General features: G+C 40.4%; 2 protein-coding genes across 5 annotated transcripts in view; one reads left to right on the top strand and one right to left on the bottom strand.

Annotated features, from left to right (window-relative positions):
* UCHL5 (ubiquitin C-terminal hydrolase L5) overlaps positions 1-18135 on the bottom strand; it is a 41248-nt gene extending 23113 nt beyond the window's left edge. Inside the window, exons 1-3 of one of the 4 annotated variants that reach the window (XM_025421022.3) lie at positions 17889-18135; positions 9226-9289; positions 7747-7852 (exon numbers count right to left, since the gene is read on the bottom strand). In XM_025421022.3, the coding sequence (XP_025276807.1) occupies positions 7747-7852; positions 9226-9289; positions 17889-17964 (246 nt within the window). In that variant the 5' untranslated portion in view covers positions 17965-18135. Of the gene's footprint in view, positions 1-7746; positions 7853-9225; positions 9290-17888 lie in introns of those variants that run through there. The other 3 variants (XM_025421021.3, XM_035711178.2, XM_049106991.1) reach the window with 3 other exon arrangements.
* A 161-nt stretch (positions 18136-18296) lies between these two features.
* Positions 18297-20838, top strand: part of RO60 (Ro60, Y RNA binding protein) — a 29148-nt gene continuing 26606 nt past the window's right edge. The window contains exon 1 of the mRNA XM_025421026.3: positions 18297-18445. The gene's annotated coding sequence lies outside the window, so the exon portion shown is untranslated. The remainder of the gene's footprint in view (positions 18446-20838) is intronic.

The raw sequence follows: 20838 nt of genomic DNA, 5'->3' as shown, positions 1-20838 counted from the left end.
TACAAAAAATACATAAAAAGAAAGGAAGGTTCCTGGGTGGCTCAGTTAAGCAGCCAACTCTTGGTTTTTAGCTCAGGTCACGATCTTTTTTTTTTTTTTTTTTTTTTTTTTTTCAGGTCACGATCTTGAGATCATGAGATCGAGACACATTTCCAGCTCTGTGCTCAGTGTGAAGTCTGTTTCAGATTCTTTCTCTCTTTCCCTCATGCACTCTCTCTTAAATAAATAAATTCTTTCTTAAAGAAAGAAAGAAAAAGAGAAAGCAAGGAGATGATATACCAAATTCAAATGGATTATAAGTAATGGAGGGAAAGAGGATGAGAGTTAAGTTGAATAGGTGAGAGAAGGAAATAATAGATGAAGTTTACCTGGGAGGTGAGTTCTTAGGTGCTTAGGCATTACTTAAAATTACAAAATAAATAAATAAATAGGAGTCATGAGTGTGTGTTATCAATCAAGGATTATCACAATCCTATTCCATGTACCTGCAGACTAATTTTTTTAAAAGGAAAAAAGAAAAAGCCTTCATCACTGACTGCTATGTCTTCTTCTTTCATCCCCATAGCCAATCTATTACATATTAAGGGTGCTAACTACTTTATTTACTAAGCATTATTCAAATCTATTCATATTCATCTCTATCCACCGGTCTTTATCTACTCTTGCATGTACCTCTGCAAAAGCCTCCAACTATTCCTATATTCTATACCACCGTTTCCTCCTCAAATGCATTCTCCACACTATAGCTAAAGGATCCCTTCTAAATAAAAATCTGATTGTGTCATACTCCTTTAAACACTTCAATAACCTTCTATTACTCTTAGGATACAGACAAAAGTCTCAATCATGGCCTAAAATACCATTGATGATCTGACCTTTCTCAGCAAATGTGGCAGAAGGCTGATAGTTATTCTCTAAAAACCATCTTCTCCTCCTTCCATATGAATAAAGTACCCAAATTTTATCTGGTCCATGACCACCTGGAATGAAGACCACTTTCCCACTCTTTTGTTGCTAAGTACAGCAATGTGACTGAGTTCTGGCCAGAGAGAAGTAAGCATATGACATAGGCAAATTCTAGAAAATGTCCATAAAAGGAGGGAAGTGTGCTGTCCCCTTCCTGCTTTCTGGAATGTGAAATTAAGATAGAATGACTAAAACTCCAACAATCATCTTGGGCCACAAAGTAATCTTTAGAATAGAATCCACACACAAAGGAACAGAAGAGCCTGTAATCCTGACAGTTCTTGGAAGTGAAAGAGAAAAACTTTCATTTCTCATAAACCATTGTTTTTCTACAACCAACTGTACCTAATTCTGATTAACATGCTGCCTATGCAGCCTCATACCTCATGTCATCTCCTCCTTTCTCTATATATGCCAGTTACACTGCTCTTCTTTTAGTACATTTTACTAGTCTTTCCCCCTTTATTCCCTGCTATAAAGCTGTTATTAATCTAGGATGACCCTCGGCCTCTTTCCCCCAGTTAATACCGACTTAACCTTTAAACTTCAGCTGAACTGTCACTTACTCAGGGCTTTCTCAGGTCTCCCTAAAGTGTTAAGTCCCATTTATATACATATAATACATGTATATACGTATACTATATGTATGATGCCCAAAGAGAGGCCGTGCCTTTGCCCTTGGTTCCTGCGGGGGGGGGGGAAGGGGGGGGGAGGTAAACTCTTAGCTCTTGAAAAGAAAGGCCTCATAAGAGCATCTTTGTTTACCTGGGGTATTTGGTCCACTAAGGTAGGCTAATACTGTGACTTTGCATGGAATCTTGAGTCAACAGTATCAGCTCAACCTCCAAAGTGACTGCAGACTGAGGTCCGTCATATGGGTCCGGTCAGTCAGGTCTATGTGACTGAGGTCAAATAAAAATTCTGAATATCAAGAATTAGTTGAGATTCGCTGGATGACAATACTCTGTACATACTGTCACATACCGTTGCCAGGAAAGTTAGTGCCATCTGTAGCTCTACTAGGGCTCTACTGCCCCATCCCTTTCCTTGGCTGAATTTAATCTGTATCTTTTACTGTAATAGACCATAACTGTAATTATAACAGATTTCAATAAGGTCTATGCATTTTCTTGGCAAATTATAGTTTTTCTTGGAGACCCTCTCCAAACTTGGAATTGCCAGATATAAGGGTGGCTTGGGAACCCCGAACTCTATATAGCTGGTGTTCAAAGTGAGGGTGGTCTCAGATTATTTTCAAACTTTGCAGTATAATATGGTTCTCATTTCACTCCATGCAGTACTTATCACCACCATAATTTTGCATTTCACTGTTTTTTTTTAAAGATTTTATTTATTTATTCATGAGAGAGACACACAGAGAGAGAGGCAGAGACACAGGCAGAGGGAGAAGCAGGCTCCATGCAGAGAGCCCGACAATGGGACTCGATCCCAGGTCTTCAGGACCACGCCTGGGCTGAAAGTGGTGCTAAACCGCTGAGCCACCTGGGCTGCCCCATTTCACTGATTAAAACCAATCTCTTCCACTAAACTCTAAGCACCTTGCGAGCAGGGATTATGATTATCATTCTCTAAGCACCTAGCACAGTGTCTGGCACATTGTAGATAATCATTCTTTCCTGGAAGACTGCATAGATAATCAAACAAACCCAGTAACACTACAGCATAATCTTAGCAAGTAAATGATGAAATGGTAACAAAACTATGATGTTTTACGGAGAAGTATTATCAAAATGTCATTTCTTATATACAAATTATAATTACTAGATTCTTTTCTCGATACTTTCTTAATCAGTGATCCACATATATGCATTCCTACAATTAGAGCATATGATCAGCTTAAGACAGCCAGTATTACTATTACTATTAAACTGACACAATTCCATTCATAAATACCAAAAATACATACTTAGTTAATACGTATGACCTTATAAATAAATATAATTTAAATTACATTTTTAAAATTTCTGGGAATAGGGCAGCCCGGTGGCTCAGCGGTTTAGTGCTGCCTTCAGCCCAGGGCCTGATTCTGGAGACCTGGGATCGAGTCCCACGTCAGGCTCCCTGCATGGAGCCTGCTTCTCCCTCTGCCTGTGTCTCTGCCTCTCTCTCTCTCTCTCTCTGCGCCTCTCATGAATAAATAAAAATTTTAAAATATATACATAAAATAAATAAAATAAAAATAAAATGAAATAATGAAATGAAATGAAATGAAATTTCTGATAATGGAGATTCCTGGATAAAATCATTATTAGTTCTCAAAGCCTAGAATTAAGGATTATATATTTATGTAATATAAAACTTTGGGCATAGGCTCATAGGATGCATACACTAAAAAGACTAAAAAAGGGGCACCTGGGTAGCTCAGTCGGTTAAGCATTTGCCGTCAGCTTCTGGGGTGCTGGGATCAAGTCCCAAGTTGCTCCCCGCTTAGGGGGGAGCCTGCTTCTCCTCCCTGCTCCCCACTTGTGCTTTCTCTCACTATCTCTCTCAGATAAATAAAATCTTTTAAATATATAATAAATAGACTAAAAGATATTATTGGGGAATTACTGACCTGTCAGTTCAACAAGAACTGTTGACAGAATATAGAACAAAAAACACCCAGTAAGGGATCCCTGGGTGGCGCAGTGGTTTGGCGCCTGCCTTTGGCCCGGGCCGCGATCCTGGAGACCCAGGATCGAATCCCACATCGGGCTCCCAGCATGGAGCCTGCTTCTCCCTCTGCCTGTGTCTCTGCCTCTCTGTCTCTCTCTGTGTGACTATCATGAATAAATAAATAAAATCTTAAAAAAAAAAAAAAAAAACACCCAGTATTATAGGAAAATCACTAATTCTACATATTAATAAACATGGCAGGAATAATATAATACAAATAAAACATTAAATTATAGTTAAGACAGAAATACAGAACTAGAAAAATATCAAGGGACTCCAGAAATTATAAATTCAAGCCCTAGTATCATTAGGGCTTTACTTTTCTGACTTTTTTTTACCTTAAAAATACTTACACCTGTATAAATCATTAGTGCCTTAGTGTTAGTGAATACTAGTGTTAATTGTAATATTCTTAGAGATGAAGAGCTCAGTCTACATTTATTGGATATCTACTATGGGCCAGGGACTGTACCTAGAAACAAAATCTCACTCAGGTTCACAATTTAGTGTGGAAGAAATATAGTGTGGAAGAAATTAAATACACACATACACACAGAGAAACTCTGAAAGAATATAAATCATTTTCAGTGGTTATCTCTAACACAGGAAACGTAAGGGACTTTTATATTCTACATCATATAGTTATAATACTTAAATTTTAGAAAATGAGTATATATTTTTATATACCTTTCAAAATAAAACCTTCCTTTAAAAGGAGAAAAAAACACCCAAAGGACTTCTAAAATTATTTTCTCCTACTTTTTCTCTACCATCTAGATCTTGAAAATCACAAACTTTGGTTTTAAAATTACAATTATTGGGGCACCTGGATGGCTTAGTTGGTTAAGTGGCTGCTTCGGGTCAGGTCATGATCCTAGGACCCTGGGATCCAGCCCCACATGGGGCTCCCTGCTCAGCAAGGAGCCTTTGCTAAGCAGGGAGCCTACTTCTCCCTCTCCCTCTGCCCCTCCCGACTGCTAGTGTGCATGCGCGTTCTCTCTCTTGCTCAAATACATAAAATCTTTAAAAAAAAAAACAAAAACAAAATTATAATTGTTATACAATAATACATAATTGCACAAGTGTTACAATATATCAACAAATTATTTGTGTTAGAAGAAATAACTAGAAACTCAAAAGTGTGTTCATTAAGTGCTGGAGTTTGCACCCCAGCGCTGCCAACGTTTAGCTGCATAACCTGGGCATGTTTTCATAACCTCTCTGGGACTCAGTTTCCACATCTGTGAAATAATAAGAAATCTAAAAAACCACAAAGGGCTGTTGTGAGTAGTAGTTACTACAAATAAATTAATACATAAAAAATAATATATATGAAAGAAACTAATAAGTCTGCAGTAAATGTTAGCTAATATTATTATGTGTATGGAAGTGGAACAAAGTCAAACTTTTATCATTAAGTGAAAAAAGATGCGAAAGATTTTGCATAACAATCCAACTTTAGTAAGAAAATTATAAGAATGGGTTAACATATAAAAAGAAAACTGTGGGAGATAGTAAGGCAATGTGGAATCACAAACCTGGGTTTTAGACCTGCATTTAAATTCTGTGTGACCTCTGGAAAATAAGTTAATTTTTCCAGGCCTTGATTTCTTCACCTGTGATATGAGGTTATTATAACCTCAGAGTTGATGCAAGGACTAAATAATAATATATTAAAGCACAATATCTGATACACAGTAAGAATGGTAAATGTTGGCTACTGTTGGTAATGCTATCATTATAGTTGTTAGTAAGAAGAAAGATGCCTGTTTTATTCACCATTATACCCGAGCACTTAAAACAATACCTAGCACATAGTGGGTGCTCAATAACTCCTTGTTGATTAAATCAATGAGTCAAACCATTAAAAGTAGTTAGTAAAGATGGGTGTAGGATTACAAAGATATTCACTTTTATCACTATATATTTCTGCACTTTAAATTCTGCTATCAGAAAAAAAATACAATAATGTTTTCTTAAAGTAAAAGCAAGAAAGTGCTAATTTCTCTAAACACTCAATTTTAAAACGTTGGGGGAAAATGGAAAGACGTAGTAAGAAATAAAGGGAAAACAAGTTACTAAGTGAAATAGCAAAAGCTTGATCCAAAGGACAGTAATGAAAATTAGCAGTCTTCTTTTCAACCTTTCTTTAGATTCAAACAGGTTATCCTAAGCAACTTTTTGAGTCTCAGAAATAAGTGCAATTTTCAAGCAAATGCAATCATATTTAGCTTAGATTTTAAACATTAATCAAATCTCTTTTATCATTCTCTTTTTCTCCTTTCCCAAACAATGGGAGGCATCTAGTAATATTCAACACTTCACTGACTTCACTGTATATACTAGAACAGCAGTTATCAAGTGTGGTCCATGGACCTTGGGAATTCCTAAGACCCTTCTCAAAGGGTTCATGAGTTCAAAGTTGCTTCTATAATAATTCAAAGACAGTTTCTGCTTTCTTCCCTGCTTTCATATTTGCACTGATAGTATAATGGCAATGGTAGATAATACTGCTGGTATTTTAGCACCAGTCTGGGCAGTGCCATTAAACGGTTTCATTGACACAGATACATAGTTTAAAAAAAAAAAAAAAGTAATTTTACTGAAGACTGTCTTTAATGAAGCAGAAGTTATTTTTATTAAAATCTGACCTCGGCTTGCTTGCTCTCTCTCTGTGTCTCTAATAAATAAATAAAATTAAAATTAAAAAAAAAAAAACCTGACCTCGGAATACAAGTCTTTAATATTCTATGAAATGAAACAGGTAGCAGAAATAAAGCACTTCTGTTGCAAACCAAAATATGCTAGTCATTTCAAGGAAAAGCAGTAGTACAACTGTTTGAGTTGCGCGCTAAGTTGGCTGCTTTTTTTCTTGGAACATCTTTTTCTCTTGAAAACACAAATGGCAGACAAATATGGTTGTTCAAACAGGGCATATAGCAGATATTTTCTCTGAATTGAGTGAAATGAGTCTGTTACTTCAAGGAAAATACCTGATAGTATTTGTTTTTCTGATAAAATTTGAACTTTCAAATTAGAATTAAGATCCTCCACTATCAGTTTAAAAGTTTCACGATACTTAACCCACCGTGAGTTTAAAAGTTTCATGATAATTAACAACAATTCTGGGACTCCCAGGTGGCTCAGTGGTTGAGTGTCTGCCTTTGGCTCAGGGTATGATCCAGGAGTCCCAGGGTGGAGTCCCACATCAGGCTCCCCGCAAGAAACCTGCCTCTCCCTCTGCCTGTGTCTCTGCCTCTCTCTCTCTCTCTGTCTCTCATGAATAAATAAATAAAATCTTAAAAAAAAAAAGATAATTAACGACTTTTCTGATGATGTATGTGACTTGTTGATAATGTATGTAATCAAATGTAAAAGTCGGTGAACTTTCAAAATGACCAATACACAATGTTATCAAATGCTGCATGAATAAAAGATTCATTTGCAGAGCAAGATAAATCAAAGAATTTTAATATAATAAAGGGCAAAGTTCACTGATATGGTTTCAGATTTCACATTGCAACTAACCTTTAAGAAAGCAATGTTTCTAGAGTCTTGATATCAAAGAATGTCCATAATTTTCTGAAAAATATATTAAAATACTCCTCCCTTTCCAACTACACATATGTGTGAAACTTACTTTTTTTTCATATACTTCAAACAAAAACAAAACAAAAATACTGCAACAGACTGAATAAAGAAGCAGATAGGAGAATCCAGCTTTGTGCTATTAAGCCAGACATTAGATTTGCAAAAAATGTAAAAAAATGTAAAACGTAAATATAAAACTTCTTGCTAATTTTTTTGTTTGGTAAGTGTGATTATATTTCACTAAAAAATGTGTTGTGTTAACATGTAATGCATTTGTTTTTAACATCACTACTCTCAAAATATCACAGTCTTAATGTCTAATATAATAAATATTAATAAATATAATCCATATAAACAGAGTAGTTCTCTGGAGACCTCAATAATTTTTAAGAATGTGAAGGGATCCAAAGACAAAAAGCTTGAGGAGTGCTATACCAAAGACACAAAAGTGAAACAGAGTTCTGTTTATAGAAAGGATTGCTCTCAAGACTTCAGAGTATCCAAGGACCATACCTGCTTGGCAAAAAATATTGTGTCAAGTCTGGAGTCCTGAACTACAGAGCCTGCTGGTTCTTCTCCTGGCTGCCACTTGAAAAGAAAAATTAACCCATGAACTGGCCTACAAAATAAAATACAAATTAGTTGACACCAAACCCTGCTTCTTTTTGAATATGCTGTCAATACATTACATTTTAGTAAGCTACTTAACAAATGTATTGCAAACAAAGTCAGAGAAATTTTTTTAAGATTTCTACTGCTATTCATAGACACTAGAATGTTGCCTACAACAAGGCTAATAAAATTTAAAATTATATCAGGCAAAGTAGAATTATAATGAAAACTTCATTCTCAAATCTGGATTATTCATTTCTACCTTGTATCATTTCATTTAAAAACTAAAAACAAGAACATAGAAAAGCTGAAAGAAGCTGTTAACCCTACAGATTGAATTCCAATCTATATGAATAAAGTCCACGTACAGTGTTCACAGATAAATGGTTTATAGCATATATATTATAAAATATACTAAGTCACCTTCATATAATTGTTGGGTTCATGAACAATCATCAAACTGCAGCAAGAACAGATGCTATCATCTCATACATAATTAAGTCACACTTTCCTAAAGGAACTCTTTTTGCCCATGAAACATTAAATCACCTCTTTAGGATTCTCTCCACCCTTTTATAACTGTCTTCCATGCAACAAAACCCTTTCCTATCCTTTAAAGACAGTTCAATTGATGTATCTTTAATTAATCTTCCCTAATCACTTATTTCATCTCGAGTCATTGCTCCTTCTGTGGGGAAGGGGGAAGTAGGGGGAAGCAAATGATCCCTTTATTATTAAAAACGATAGCTATGTCCCTACAGTCCCTATTTCCCCTCTAGAAGCCTACCCCTTGTCACATTCCAAGAATCCAAGAATTCTTCCTCCAACGAAAATTCTTCTCTCTCTGTTCAATTCAGGGTCAATGCTTAGGGGCATGGAGGTTAGGGTTAAGGGGAGTCTCAGAGAGGTGATTCCAGTCATAGGGAAAAGAAGAAACTTCCTGGTATCTTCTTGGGAATTTGAACTGTAACTTCTCCAAAAATCAATGTGATAATGTATAGACAAATTCTGAATTACTATTAACATACATTATCTACTAAGTATGCTTTTATAGACCAACCTATTATTCATGTTTTTAATGTTAAAATGTGTTTTATGTTCTAACCCTATTGATCTATAAATGAACATTGTAAAACATCCGCCAATCAATCAATTCTCATATGGAATTAGATACTTAGTTTTTAATCCCGTGCAAGTTACTTATATAGAATCTCAGGCCTGGGTTATAAAATAAGAGTAATAATACCTATATCATAAGATCAAAGAAAGACTTAAAGGAGATGATGTATTCAGCCTAGAGTAATCCAAGTAAAATAAACAGGTAACAGTTTGCTTAAAGTACAGACATACTATTTTTCATACAACTAAGATTATACTTACTTTAATTTTTCAAAATTCTCAGGCTCTAAACTCCATATTTCTTCCACTTGGGCTCCTCGGCAACCTGAAATAAGAAATCATTTCTTTAGAAAGCAAAGTAATTGGGACGCCTGGGTGGCTCAGCAGTGGAGCATCTGCCTTTGGCTCAGGGTGTGATCCTGGGAGTCCCGGAATCGAGTCCCACATTGGGCTTCCTGCGTGGAGCCTGATTCTCCCTCTGCTTCTCCCTATGTCTCTCTCTCTCTGTCTCTCACGAATAAATAAATAAAATCTTAAAAAAAAAAAAAAAAAAAAAGAAAACAAAGTAAGGGATCCCTGGGTGGTGCAGCAGTTTGGCGCCTGCCTTTGGCCCAGGGCGCAATCCTGGAGACCCGGGATCGAATCCCACATCGGGCTCCTGGTGCCTGGAGCCTGCTTCTCCCTCTGCCTGTGTCTCTCTCTCTCTCTCTCTCTCTGTGACTATCATAAGTAAATTAAAAAAAAAAAAATTGAAAACAAAGTAACTTATTTTTTCCTTCAACATTTAATAAAATATTAACTGAAAGAAATGTACATTTAGGAACAATGAGATATAACAAATTAAAATGGTAAAACTGAGAAAGCTCACAGCCAAATCCTTTTACTTCCTTTATTACTTCCTAATTATTTTTTTTTAAGATTTTATTTATTTATTCATGAGACAGAGAGAGAGAGGCAGAGACACAGGTAGAAGGAGAAGCAGGCGCTATGCAGGGAGCCTGATGTGGGATTTGATCCCCACCTCCAGGATCACGCTCCCAGGCTGAAGGCGGCACTAAACTGCTGAGCCACTCAGGCTGCCCACTTCCTAATTATTTATAATGGGAGTATATTAGTTTTATAATTTAAAGACTTTTCAAGAGTTACTTTTCAGGGCCACCTGGGTGGCTCAGTGGTTAAGCATCTGTCATTTGACTCAGGTTGTGATCCTGAGGTCCTGGATTTGAGTTCAGTATCAGGCTTCCTGTGGGGATCCTGCTTCTCCTTCCGCCTATGTCTCTCTCTCTCTCTCTCTCTCTCTCTCTCTCTCTCTGTCTCTCACGAATAAATAAAATCTTAAAAAAAAAAGTTGTTTGTTTTTTTTCACTGAAATACCACCCCAGACTTTTCAGTCTCTCTCAAATCTCTATCTCCTCTATATCCACTCTTTTCACTCAATTGCTGTTTCTCTAGCTCTGACCTTGGCCCTCTTCTTTTTTTTTTTACTATATACTTTTTTTTAAAGTGGTAATAAATAATTACCACTTAACAGTGACTTTCCTATCAGATGTTTAGTTCTGACCCTTTTCCTAAATTCCAATTCTATATTGCCTTTAACTTTATTTTCAACTACCTCAGAGTCCCCCAAACATACCCTTTTCTTAGGACAGTGTTTCTCAATCAGGTGATGCTTTTTGCCCCTTGGACCCTCCCCCACCCCATCTGGAAAATAATTTACAATATCTGGAGACATTTTTACTGTCACTATTGTCACTGGGATGGCCTTGGCATCTAATGGATAGAGGCCAGAAATGCTAAACATCCTACACTGCACAGAACAGCCACCTACAGCAAAGAATTATCTGGCCCAAAATGTCAACACTGCCAAAGCTGAGAAACCCTGTCCTAGTAGTATGTATCATAGTAACAGTGCACTGGTCAAAATGTTGGCTATAAAAATGCTAGGGTTTGAATCCCGACTTCTCCATTTACTAGCTATATGACCATTTATAATACAAAAAACAGCCATATTTACCAGTGCCTTCTATGTGTAAAGTTCTTTAAATGCATTTTCCCTAATCACTGCAAGGCAAGTATTATACAGAAGAAGTTTAGGGATGTCAAGTGGCTTGTCTAAATTCATTACAGCTAGTATATGCCAAAAAACAAATTAAGGCTGACGTCTGGTTCCAAAGTCTGGACACTTTTTAATATTTGAGATTATTTTCAAGTAAAAGCTAGAGAAGCCTTTGGCCCCTTTGGCCTACCTGCAAAAAAAAAAAAAAAAAAAAGTTGAGCCAACCAACCACCTAACTTTGGGCATTCATATAACTCCAGGACCCCATTTGCTCTATTCAGCAAATATCTATTAAGTACCCACTCTTGTATTAAAGATACGCGTACAAGGGGGAGTTACTAGGTTGTTTGTGGTAGAAAACATGTTGCTAGAAAAAAGAAAAAAGAAAACATGTTGCTAGGCATTCACATGTAGCAAGTTGGAGTTAAAAGCCTTAAGGATTCAAATATAGATTGAAGTGTGAATCTATATTTATATGAGTGTTGAAAAGGGCACAAAAGGACCCTAATGCATCTGTTAACACTGGTTATTGCTATTGGAAATCAACTATAAAAAGGCCAAACTTAAAACATTGTACATATTATGCTAAAACAACAAAAATCTACTGAACAAAAGTGTCCCAAAATCTTTTGCACAGGTAGAATTTCAAGTGGGGACACCTGTTTAAACAACCTCATGCTAAACACACAACTCTTCGTGTAAGGAAAACACAGTATTCAACTCTTACTATCTTTCTCCTTATATAAATTCTATATCTAATAATCCTCTTATATAAACTCAATTTCAAATAATGCATGGAATAGGAAAGAGAAGCGGTACACAAGAGACCTAAGTTCCAATCCCAGCACCGCCTTAAAATGCTTAACCGTGAGCAAGAACATAATGTCTTTGAGCCTCACTTTCCTTATGTATACAACAAGGGTACTCCCTGCTTTACCCAATCCACACAATCCTTGAGAGGTATACATCATAAAGAATCCCTTAATGCAGACTCCTTAACATATATTAAGTAAAAAGATGGAGGTAGGGTGGGGGAAGGCTTTAAAAAGTTAACAAAATGCTGCTATTTTACAAATACCTTGTATTTATAATACCTATGGTACTAGGTCCTGGCAAAGACAGGAAATAATAAACTATTGTCATAATACTTAAGACATCTTAAAAAAGAACCTAAGAACATCACTCAGGGGGCTCCTGGCTAGCTCAGTCAGTAGAACACGTGACTCCTGATCTAGGGTCCTGAGTTCCAGCCCCACATTGGGGATAGAGTTTAAAAACAAAACAAAACTTCACAACTAGTAGGAAACAAGTATATATAATTCAAAGACAATGCACGGTGCATAATTTGCATACGAAAGGTACACTGGAGAGCCTTCTGGAAGTAGTAGGAGAGAGTAAGTAGGAGAGACCATTGCTATCTTTGCTCATCAGAAACTTTCATGGATAACTGGACTGCATCTTAAATAGGATGAGCACAGAATCTGTCATCCAAACCAGAACACTGCTCCAAAGTGAAAGGAATATATTTTAAATGTTTGAAATACTTAAGTATTGACAAACATAGTTGTATTATGATACTGGTGGCTCCAGTAATAGTTCTATTCCAGAACTAATTTCAAAATTAACTTTCTTAAAAATATACTTGGAACATTTCTCCCCAAGAAAAATACCCGGGGGGATGCCTGGGTGGCTCTATGGTTGAGCATTTACCTTTGGCTCAGGGTATGACCCCAGTCTGAGGATCGAGTCCCACAACGGGACCCCTGTGTGGAGCCTGCCTCTCCCTCCGCCTGGGTCTCTGCCTCTTTCTGTGTGTCTCTCATGAATAAACAAATTAAAAAATTAAAATAAAATAAAATAAAATAAAATAAAATAAAATAAATAAAATAAAAAATAAAAAATAAAATAAAATAAAATAAAATAAAATAAAATAAAATAAAATAAAATAAAGAAACCAACCAACCCAGGGAAGGACCCTCTCTGTTGCCAGTGCCTTAAATGTAATGCTATCTTCCAACAGTTTTGACAATCTGTCATTCCCCTAACCACACCAAGTCTACCAGAAGCAAAGGCATGGCCCCAGCTTCTGTACCTTCTACAAAAAATAGTCCCAGGTATCTTCCCTAACCATGTCATTCCATGTTATTTAGTTGGTGATGTGACCAAATAGGAAAAAAATGAATTGTGGGCACTCAGTAAGCCCTCCAAAAACAAGGACTAGATGCAACTATTTGGGAACCTCAAGTTGGAAAGCTGTTAATTTATATCTCTAATGAGAGGGTTCCATTTTGGGGACCCCAACAATTATAAGCAGTACTCCTTTCTAGGGGTAGGTACCAGGTGCACCGTCGTAAGTATACTTGTATTTCTTGTGTGAAAGCCAGGCATTAACTTGCCTCTCTCCTCAAAACAAAGTAACACGTACCTCAAGAGAAGTCATAACAGACTTTCAGGTCAAGGAAAAACTATGTTGGCCCCCCAAGTCATTCAGATTTGTCTCAACCCCGGGCCAGAGTTGTGGATAATGGAATTCTGCAAGACTTTTTCCTTGCAAGCCCAGGAGGAGTCCATGCAATCACTAACACACCCAGCCATGCCTGAGCTAATGCCTTAAGCCAAGATGAAATGTCAATACATAAAAATATAAGGAGAAAGCCACTGCTTTCTGTTGTAAACACTATAAGAGATAAATTAAACAGATCTGGTGCCAGCCCTGTGGGTAATGTCAGATTAATCAGAGTAGCTGAGGGAAAGGTATATTTAGCGTAGAAAACAAGAATGGATAACGTTCGGAGACAATTTTCACTGAGTTTCTCCTGTTTCTGCTTGTCCTCTGAGAGTTCTGGACTATCTTTTCAAGGATGTTATTTTAATAAACAGACTTGATAGAGATAGTATCTTTTACTGGTGCAGAGGCAAGATATATTTGCTGTCCATTGGATCTTCCTAAAGCTAAAGACTGAACAGAGACCTCTTTAATAAAACTGGGAGTTCCCTAAGCTCAGGTTCCTTAGCTATGACATAGATTCATGCAGCAACATCCACCTGGATCCACTGCCACTCCTGTGGACTTGTAGGAAGACAAGGGAACCAATGCAAACGTGAATCTCCTGCTGCTTACTGTGCCAAGAGTAATACAATTCTTTATCTCTTTACACTTGATCTTAGCCAAAAGGCCGAGAAGTGATCTTTATCTCTTTATCAATATGTCAAATAATACAATCCTTTATGAGATAGTGCAGGCTGACTTGTTAGCTGGTAAACAGGGTAAAATATAATAGTACATATTTCTTAAGAGATGTTGGATTGTATCAAATGCTTTTTGTATCTACTGAGGCAATCATACAGTTTTTCTTTAAGTTTGTTAATATGGTAAACCACATTGAATCTCAAATCTTAAAACATTGAATTCCCATGAATTCATAACTGAGTGGGATTTATATTAATCTATATCATTATAATGTATAAAACCTACAGATTATTATAACCTATACTAATTGATCTATATTAATTGTCCATTTGCTAAAATTTTGTTTAGAATTTTTGCATTTATGTTGATGATGGAGTTAGGTCTGTAGTTTCCTTTTCTTGTAATGCCTTTGTCTGGATTGGGTGTTAGGATAATGATGGCTCTCAGAATGAGATGGGAAATACTTCTTCCTCTCCATTTTTTTTTTAGGAAAAGTTTTGTGTAGAACTGGTATTAGTTAATCCTTATGTATTTGAAATAATTTACTAGTGAAGCAATTTTGGCTAGAGTTTTCATTGTGGGAAGATTTTAAATTATAATTTCAATTCAATAAATACAAGGCTATAGAGGTTATCTATTTCTTCTAGTATGAGCTTTGGTAATTTTTATCTTTAAAGATATTCATACATTTCACCCAAGTCAAATTTATTAGCATAATGTTTAGAATATTCCCTTATTATCTTTTTAATCTATAAAATCTATAGTGGTATCCCCTCTTTTACTTCTAAAATTGGTCATTTGTGTCTCCTCTAGTTTTTGTTTTTTTTTTTTTAAGATTTTATTTAAAAGCCTACAAACCAGGGATCGAGTCACTTGCTCTACTAACTGGGCCAGCCAGGCATCCTCTCCTCCCTTCTCCTCTCTCTTTCTAATTACTCTGACTAGAAGTTTATCCATTTCATTGATTTTTGAGAAATCAGCTTTTAGTCTCATTGATTTTTTTCCACCATTTTCATCTTATTTTGTTTCACTAATTTCAACTCTGATCTTTATTATTTCCTTTCATCTGCTTACTTCAAGTTACATTTGCTATTCTTTTTCTGGTTTCTTGAAATGAAAGTTGGGGGTCATTGATTTGTTGTAGGAAAAGTAAATGCAGTCCCTGTTATTCCATCTTGGCTGGAAACATAAGTTTACAGCTTCTGTTTTTAATCAGTAGACTATCACAGTTTATTTCAGTGCATTTATGAATTATGTGTGTACCACACCAATTAAAAGTAGAAGTTCTGCTCCATCAGTTTCCTAATAAAAACTTTGTTTTGGGGGGCGCCTGGGTGGCTTAGCCAGTTAAGTGGCCAACTCTGTTTCATCTCAGGTTGTGATCTCGTAGTCATGAGATTGATCCCCAAGTCAGGCTCTGTGCTCAGCAGGCACTGAGGATTCTCTCCTCCTCTGCCCCTCCTCACACTCAGGTGTGCACGTGTGAGTGCTCTCTCGTTCTCTCTCTCAAATAAATAAATCTTAAAAAAAAAACAACTTTGTTTTACCATGGATTATACTCCACTAAAATATGTATTTATATATTCATCGACTCCACAAGTAATTTCCTCTCCAGTGAAGAAACTTTTAAAATAAACTTACAATAGCATTCATGACACAATAAGATTGTGCACTTTTTAAAAAATGAACTTCAAAAAGCTTTTTAAATCCATGAATTGTGTAAGAAAAAAGATGGAAATGATTGGAATAAACTTATGTTCTCTTTGAAGTATCTGATGATGATATACAACTTGTATCATTTAACTTTTTGCAACATTTTTCTGCTAATAAAGCCAACCCATTAATAGCAATTGCTTCACTTTCCATATGTGTCAGTGCAAAAAAATGCATTTACATATCACCCTCTTTAGTATAACTTTTAATCATTCTGAATTATAAGTTTTCTATGTATATAGGACTGAAAAACAAACTTGCCTAGTACACTGTTTCTTAAAGTCAACACTAATGTCAAAAGAGTTAAGGTGTTAAAGGTTAAATTTCATGGCTAAACCTGCAGACATCTCAAACTAAAAATCCTAAAAGGAACTCATTTTCTTGTCTATCAAGCTTGTTCATCAAGCTTCACCAGTCACTCGAGCTAGAAACCCTGGAGCGTTTTCACATTTCTCCCCTACATCCGGTCAGGGGGCTGTCCTGCTGGTTTAAATAAAGCAAAATCATTACAACTACTTCCTCCTCTTTAACCCATTACTTTAAGTTCATCATCTGACTCCAATCATTTTAAGACACCTCTAGCTTCTCTCCCTTCATTTCACTCCGGCCCGCATACCACACGTGGCACAAACCTTTTCTAATTATAAAAATGTCATTTCAGCATTCAATTATCTTTGACAGCTAAGTCCCCAGTGACGACAGGGCAATCCAAACTATACAACTCAGCATACAATCTTGCCTCAGTTTACTTTTCAGCTTCAGGTTCAAATATTTCCTCGTCTGTTACATTATGTGTTTTGGGGTTTTTTGTTTGTTTGTTTGTTTTTTGCCACTTTGCTGTTTCCTACTGCATATACTTTACATTCCTGTGTACGTTTTTCCCTCTGCCTGTGCTCTTCCGTGACCTGTGTCCCCTTAACGTTTTTGCACATGCTCCAGCACAGCGATTAACGCACCGCATTCCTTCGTCGGATCTTTAGAAGAGAAGTCGTGGTTTATTCACACCGAAAACTCCCCAGCCCTACCAGGGTGCCCGACGATACAGCAGACAAACGACACATACTTGATAAATCACATTCCTCGCATGCAGCGATGCGCAACAGACAGCATCTCTACCGACGTTTGGTTTCTAACCCCCAGTAAAAGTTTTAACATAATAGCTAGAATTAGTAATACTTGGGAGAAATGTAGCCGAGAAATAAACCTACTGCCCAAAAGAAAGGATGAGAACAAGAAGGACATGAAAGTGTCTAAAAAGGCCAAAACATGCTATTTAGGATGTGAGACAAGGAACGCGGCCAGAAAAAAAGAAAACTGAGGAAAGCATGTGGCCTCTGGTCTGGAGCACTGGCTCAAGAAACCACACTTTACCGGAAGTCAAAAAAAAAATAAAAAAAAAAAAAAGAGAGCGCGCGGGGGAAGCAGCAGCAAAGTGGCTCGTCAGTGCCGCGCGGTCGGCGTGCGTGAGGGCCGCGGGCTCTTCACACACACGCGGTGCTGAGGGAGTCCGCAGCCTCCCGCCGCCGCCGCCGCCGCCGCCGCCGAGGAGGAGGCACAGCCTCGCTCTCCCCGCAGGGCTGACGGCCTGAGAGCCGGCGTCCAGGCTCACCTGCCGGGCGCGGGGAACGCTCCCAGGCGAGCGGCCCTGGAGACGGGGAGGTCCGCGCGGCGGCGGCGGCGGCGGCTGGAGGCTGCGGCGGGGGCGCGCTCGGGTCGCCGAACCAGTGACTGGGCGCCGAGGCCAGCGGACGCCGCAGCGCGCAGGACACCTCCGATCCCCGCCCCCGATCCCCGCGGAACCGCCAGTGCCCGGGGCGGAGGAGCGGCCGAGAGCCCAGCGCGATCCGGGCTGCCGGACTCGCCTCCCGTCAGACGCGAGGCGCGGTGGCCGCCGAGAACCACTCCGTGTCCGGCCTGGGCCTCCTCCCGTGACCCCCGGCCCGGCACGGCCCCCCTGGCTCTCACCGAATCCTTTAATGAGCTCGGTGAAGACCCCGGGGTCGCTCTCCATGAGGCACCACTCCCCGGCATTGCCCGTCATGGCCCCGGCCACGCACCGCCCGCTGCGCCTCAGGCCGCGGCCGCCGCCCGCCCCAGCTGCCGCCGCCACGGATCGCGGCAAACCCGCCGCCGAGCTCGTCAACCCCACGTCACCCCGCCTACTTCCCGACAGCCTCCGGGCGCCGTCACCTGCAGCGCGACGGAGCGCAGGAGGACGCTCTAGCCACCCAGGGACGGCGGAACTCGGGCTGGGCCGCGCGGGGACCCGTAGCGGAGCGGAAGGGGCGGGGGCCTGCGAAGAAAGGCGGGGATTCGGGCGCCGGAGGAGGCCACATCCGGGATCCTGGGCAGTCGGGGGCGGGGCCCCGGGGAGGGGCGGGGCGAGTCGGCGGCGGCGGCGGCGGCGGCGGCGGCGGGGCTGGGACCGGCCCGGGGCTGCTGCGGCGTCTTCCCGTCGCGTCCCCGCAGCGCGCGGGGCTTCACCCGGTGGCGCTGCGGCTTCGGAGGGCCGCCAAGCACAGGTGAGGAAGCCGCGGGGGGCCGCCGGGGCCCTTTGTGCGGTCTGAGCGGCCCCGCGTTCGCGCAGGATTCGGCGGATCCGCGGTGTCGCTCACCCCGCCTCCCGGCGCCGGGGGCCGGGGCGGGCGCTTGGCCGGAGCACCGTCGACGGAGCCTCCGCGGCCGGGCCTCGCTGGAGAGCGGAACGAGCCCGCTGCGGGCACAGCCTCGCGGGGCTGGGCTCGGGCGCCCCCAGCGCGGGCCCCTCCCAAACCCCGGGCCGCTCCCTCCCGGGCTTCCATGGCTTCCCGCAGGCCGGCGTCGGGAGGCCCTGCTCGGCCTTTCTCTCCTCCTCTTCCTTCTCCTCCTCGCGCGGCTTCTGCGCCGAGAGGCGTCGCCCGGGATCTGGGGACTGGGGAGAGGGATCCTTGTGGGCAGACCGGAGGCGAATTTATCCTGGAGGGAATGACCAGGGGAGAAAGGCCTGCCCTGCAGTCCGCGGGGATGGTCGACAAGCGTAAGGGGATGCGATGCCGCAGCGGCCGACGTCGAAGAAACGTAGCGTATTAATCTATTTTCTTTAATTTTTTTTTTGATTTTTATTTATTTATGATAGTCACAGAGAGAGAGAGAGGCAGAGACACAGGCAGAGGGAGAAGCAGGCTCCATGCACCGGGAGCCCGACGTGGGACTCGATCCCGGGTCTCCAGGGTCGCGCCCTGGGCCAAAGGCAGGTGCTAAACCGCTGCGCTCCCCAGGGATCCCCAAAAATGCCTATTTTCCTTTTTTTTTTTTTTTTTGCTTTTTTTTAAATGCCTATTTTCTTTAAAATTTTTTTTTATTTTTTTAAATTTATGATAGTCACAGAGAGAGAGAGAGAGGCAGAGACACAGGCAGAGGGAGAAGCAGGCTCCATGCACCGGGAGCTCGACATGGGATTCGATCCCGGGTCTCCAGGGTCGCGCCCTGGGCCAAAGGCAGGCGCCAAACCGCTGAGCCACCCAGGGATCCTCCAAAAATGCCTATTTTCGCTAAACCGTGACGTCGCCCTCATTCAGCAGGCTTTTGCAGCACGCTAAGTGTTCAGATTGAAATCTTCAGCCGGGTGTGTGTGTGTTTCTGCACCACCACTCCTGAAAAGCTCTGCGTTCCGAGAAGGGCCTTCGGAATCCAGAAAAGATGACTGGATCCGCGCTTCGCGCCGGGGTGACCAGGGGCTCGGAGGGTAGCGAGCGCTGTGTTGCGGATTATGGGAAGCCACAAATAAAAGTGACAAATGTTACCGAGGGAAACAACAGCACAGTTTTTGTGTTAAAAACAAGCATGGCTGTGGGGCGCCCGGCTGGCTCCGTCGGTGGAGCGTGCAACTGCTGATCTCCGGATTGTGAGTTCGAGGCCCACATTGGGTTTAGAAACTACTTTAAAAAAGGGGGCGGGGGCATGGCTGTATTATGGAATAGAAATGAAAGTTTGTATCAAGTGTTTGATTTTTTTTTTTCTTTTGATTTGAGACTTTTTTGAAGTGTCGAATTAGACAGAGGAGACTCTGGGAGTTAGAGGAGGTGGGGAAGGACTTCTCTGTTCATTAGCTGTTCCTAAGCAGACTAAAATGGAAAAGTTTGTGAGGCATAGGAGTCTAGCTGTATTTCCTTAATAAACCATAGCTAAAATGACTGTCACTGGAGCCCAAAGCTGTTTGTGATCATTTGTGGTATATTTTGATCTGTAATATTGCCGTGAACTTAAAGGGTCTTCTGTGCTGAATAAAGACTCAGAACTAACACTCATTTCATATCCAACTTAACATGGTGCCTATTGAAAATTTAGCCCTTGACACAACCTTGAAATAACCAGAAAGGAAGGTTGAAGTTTCTTCATTTATGCTAAATTCACATAAAAATCCAGATTTCTGGGTCATCTGGGTGGATCAGTGGTTGAGCATCTGCCTGGGCTCAGGTCGTGATCCCTGGGTCCTGGGATCCAGTCCCACATCAGGTTCCCTGCAGGAAGCCTCCTTCTCCCTCTGCCTGTGTCTCTGCCTCTCTCTGTGTGTCTCTATGATTAAACAAATAAAATCTTTAAAACAAAGCCAGATTTCTGGGTCTTTTGAGAAAAATGAGACGGTTTGATAATACAAGGTCCATACTTGCATGGCTACCAGTTGGCTGAAAGTACATGCCTTAAGGATGGAATGCTGTCATGTTTGCCACAATTCCTCACCACTTTTTATTGCATCTCATTTGATTTGATCAACTCAGGTATACTACCAGTCTGAATGATACAGTATGAATTTGTGGCCCCAGTTTTTAGAGTATTGTGTCTTTTAGATTGTCTGGCACTCTCCTAGATGTTAGCTTTGTTTTTTGGGGTTTTTTTTTTGGGGGGGGGGGATTGCGTTTTTTAAAGAGAGAAGGGT

This window comes from Canis lupus, chromosome 38 (assembly GCF_003254725.2).
Source record: "Canis lupus dingo isolate Sandy chromosome 38, ASM325472v2, whole genome shotgun sequence".
Classification (NCBI taxonomy): Eukaryota; Metazoa; Chordata; class Mammalia; order Carnivora; family Canidae; genus Canis; species Canis lupus.
The sequence above is the reverse complement of the archived record's forward strand: the minus strand, read 5'-3'. Positions and strand labels throughout refer to the sequence as shown.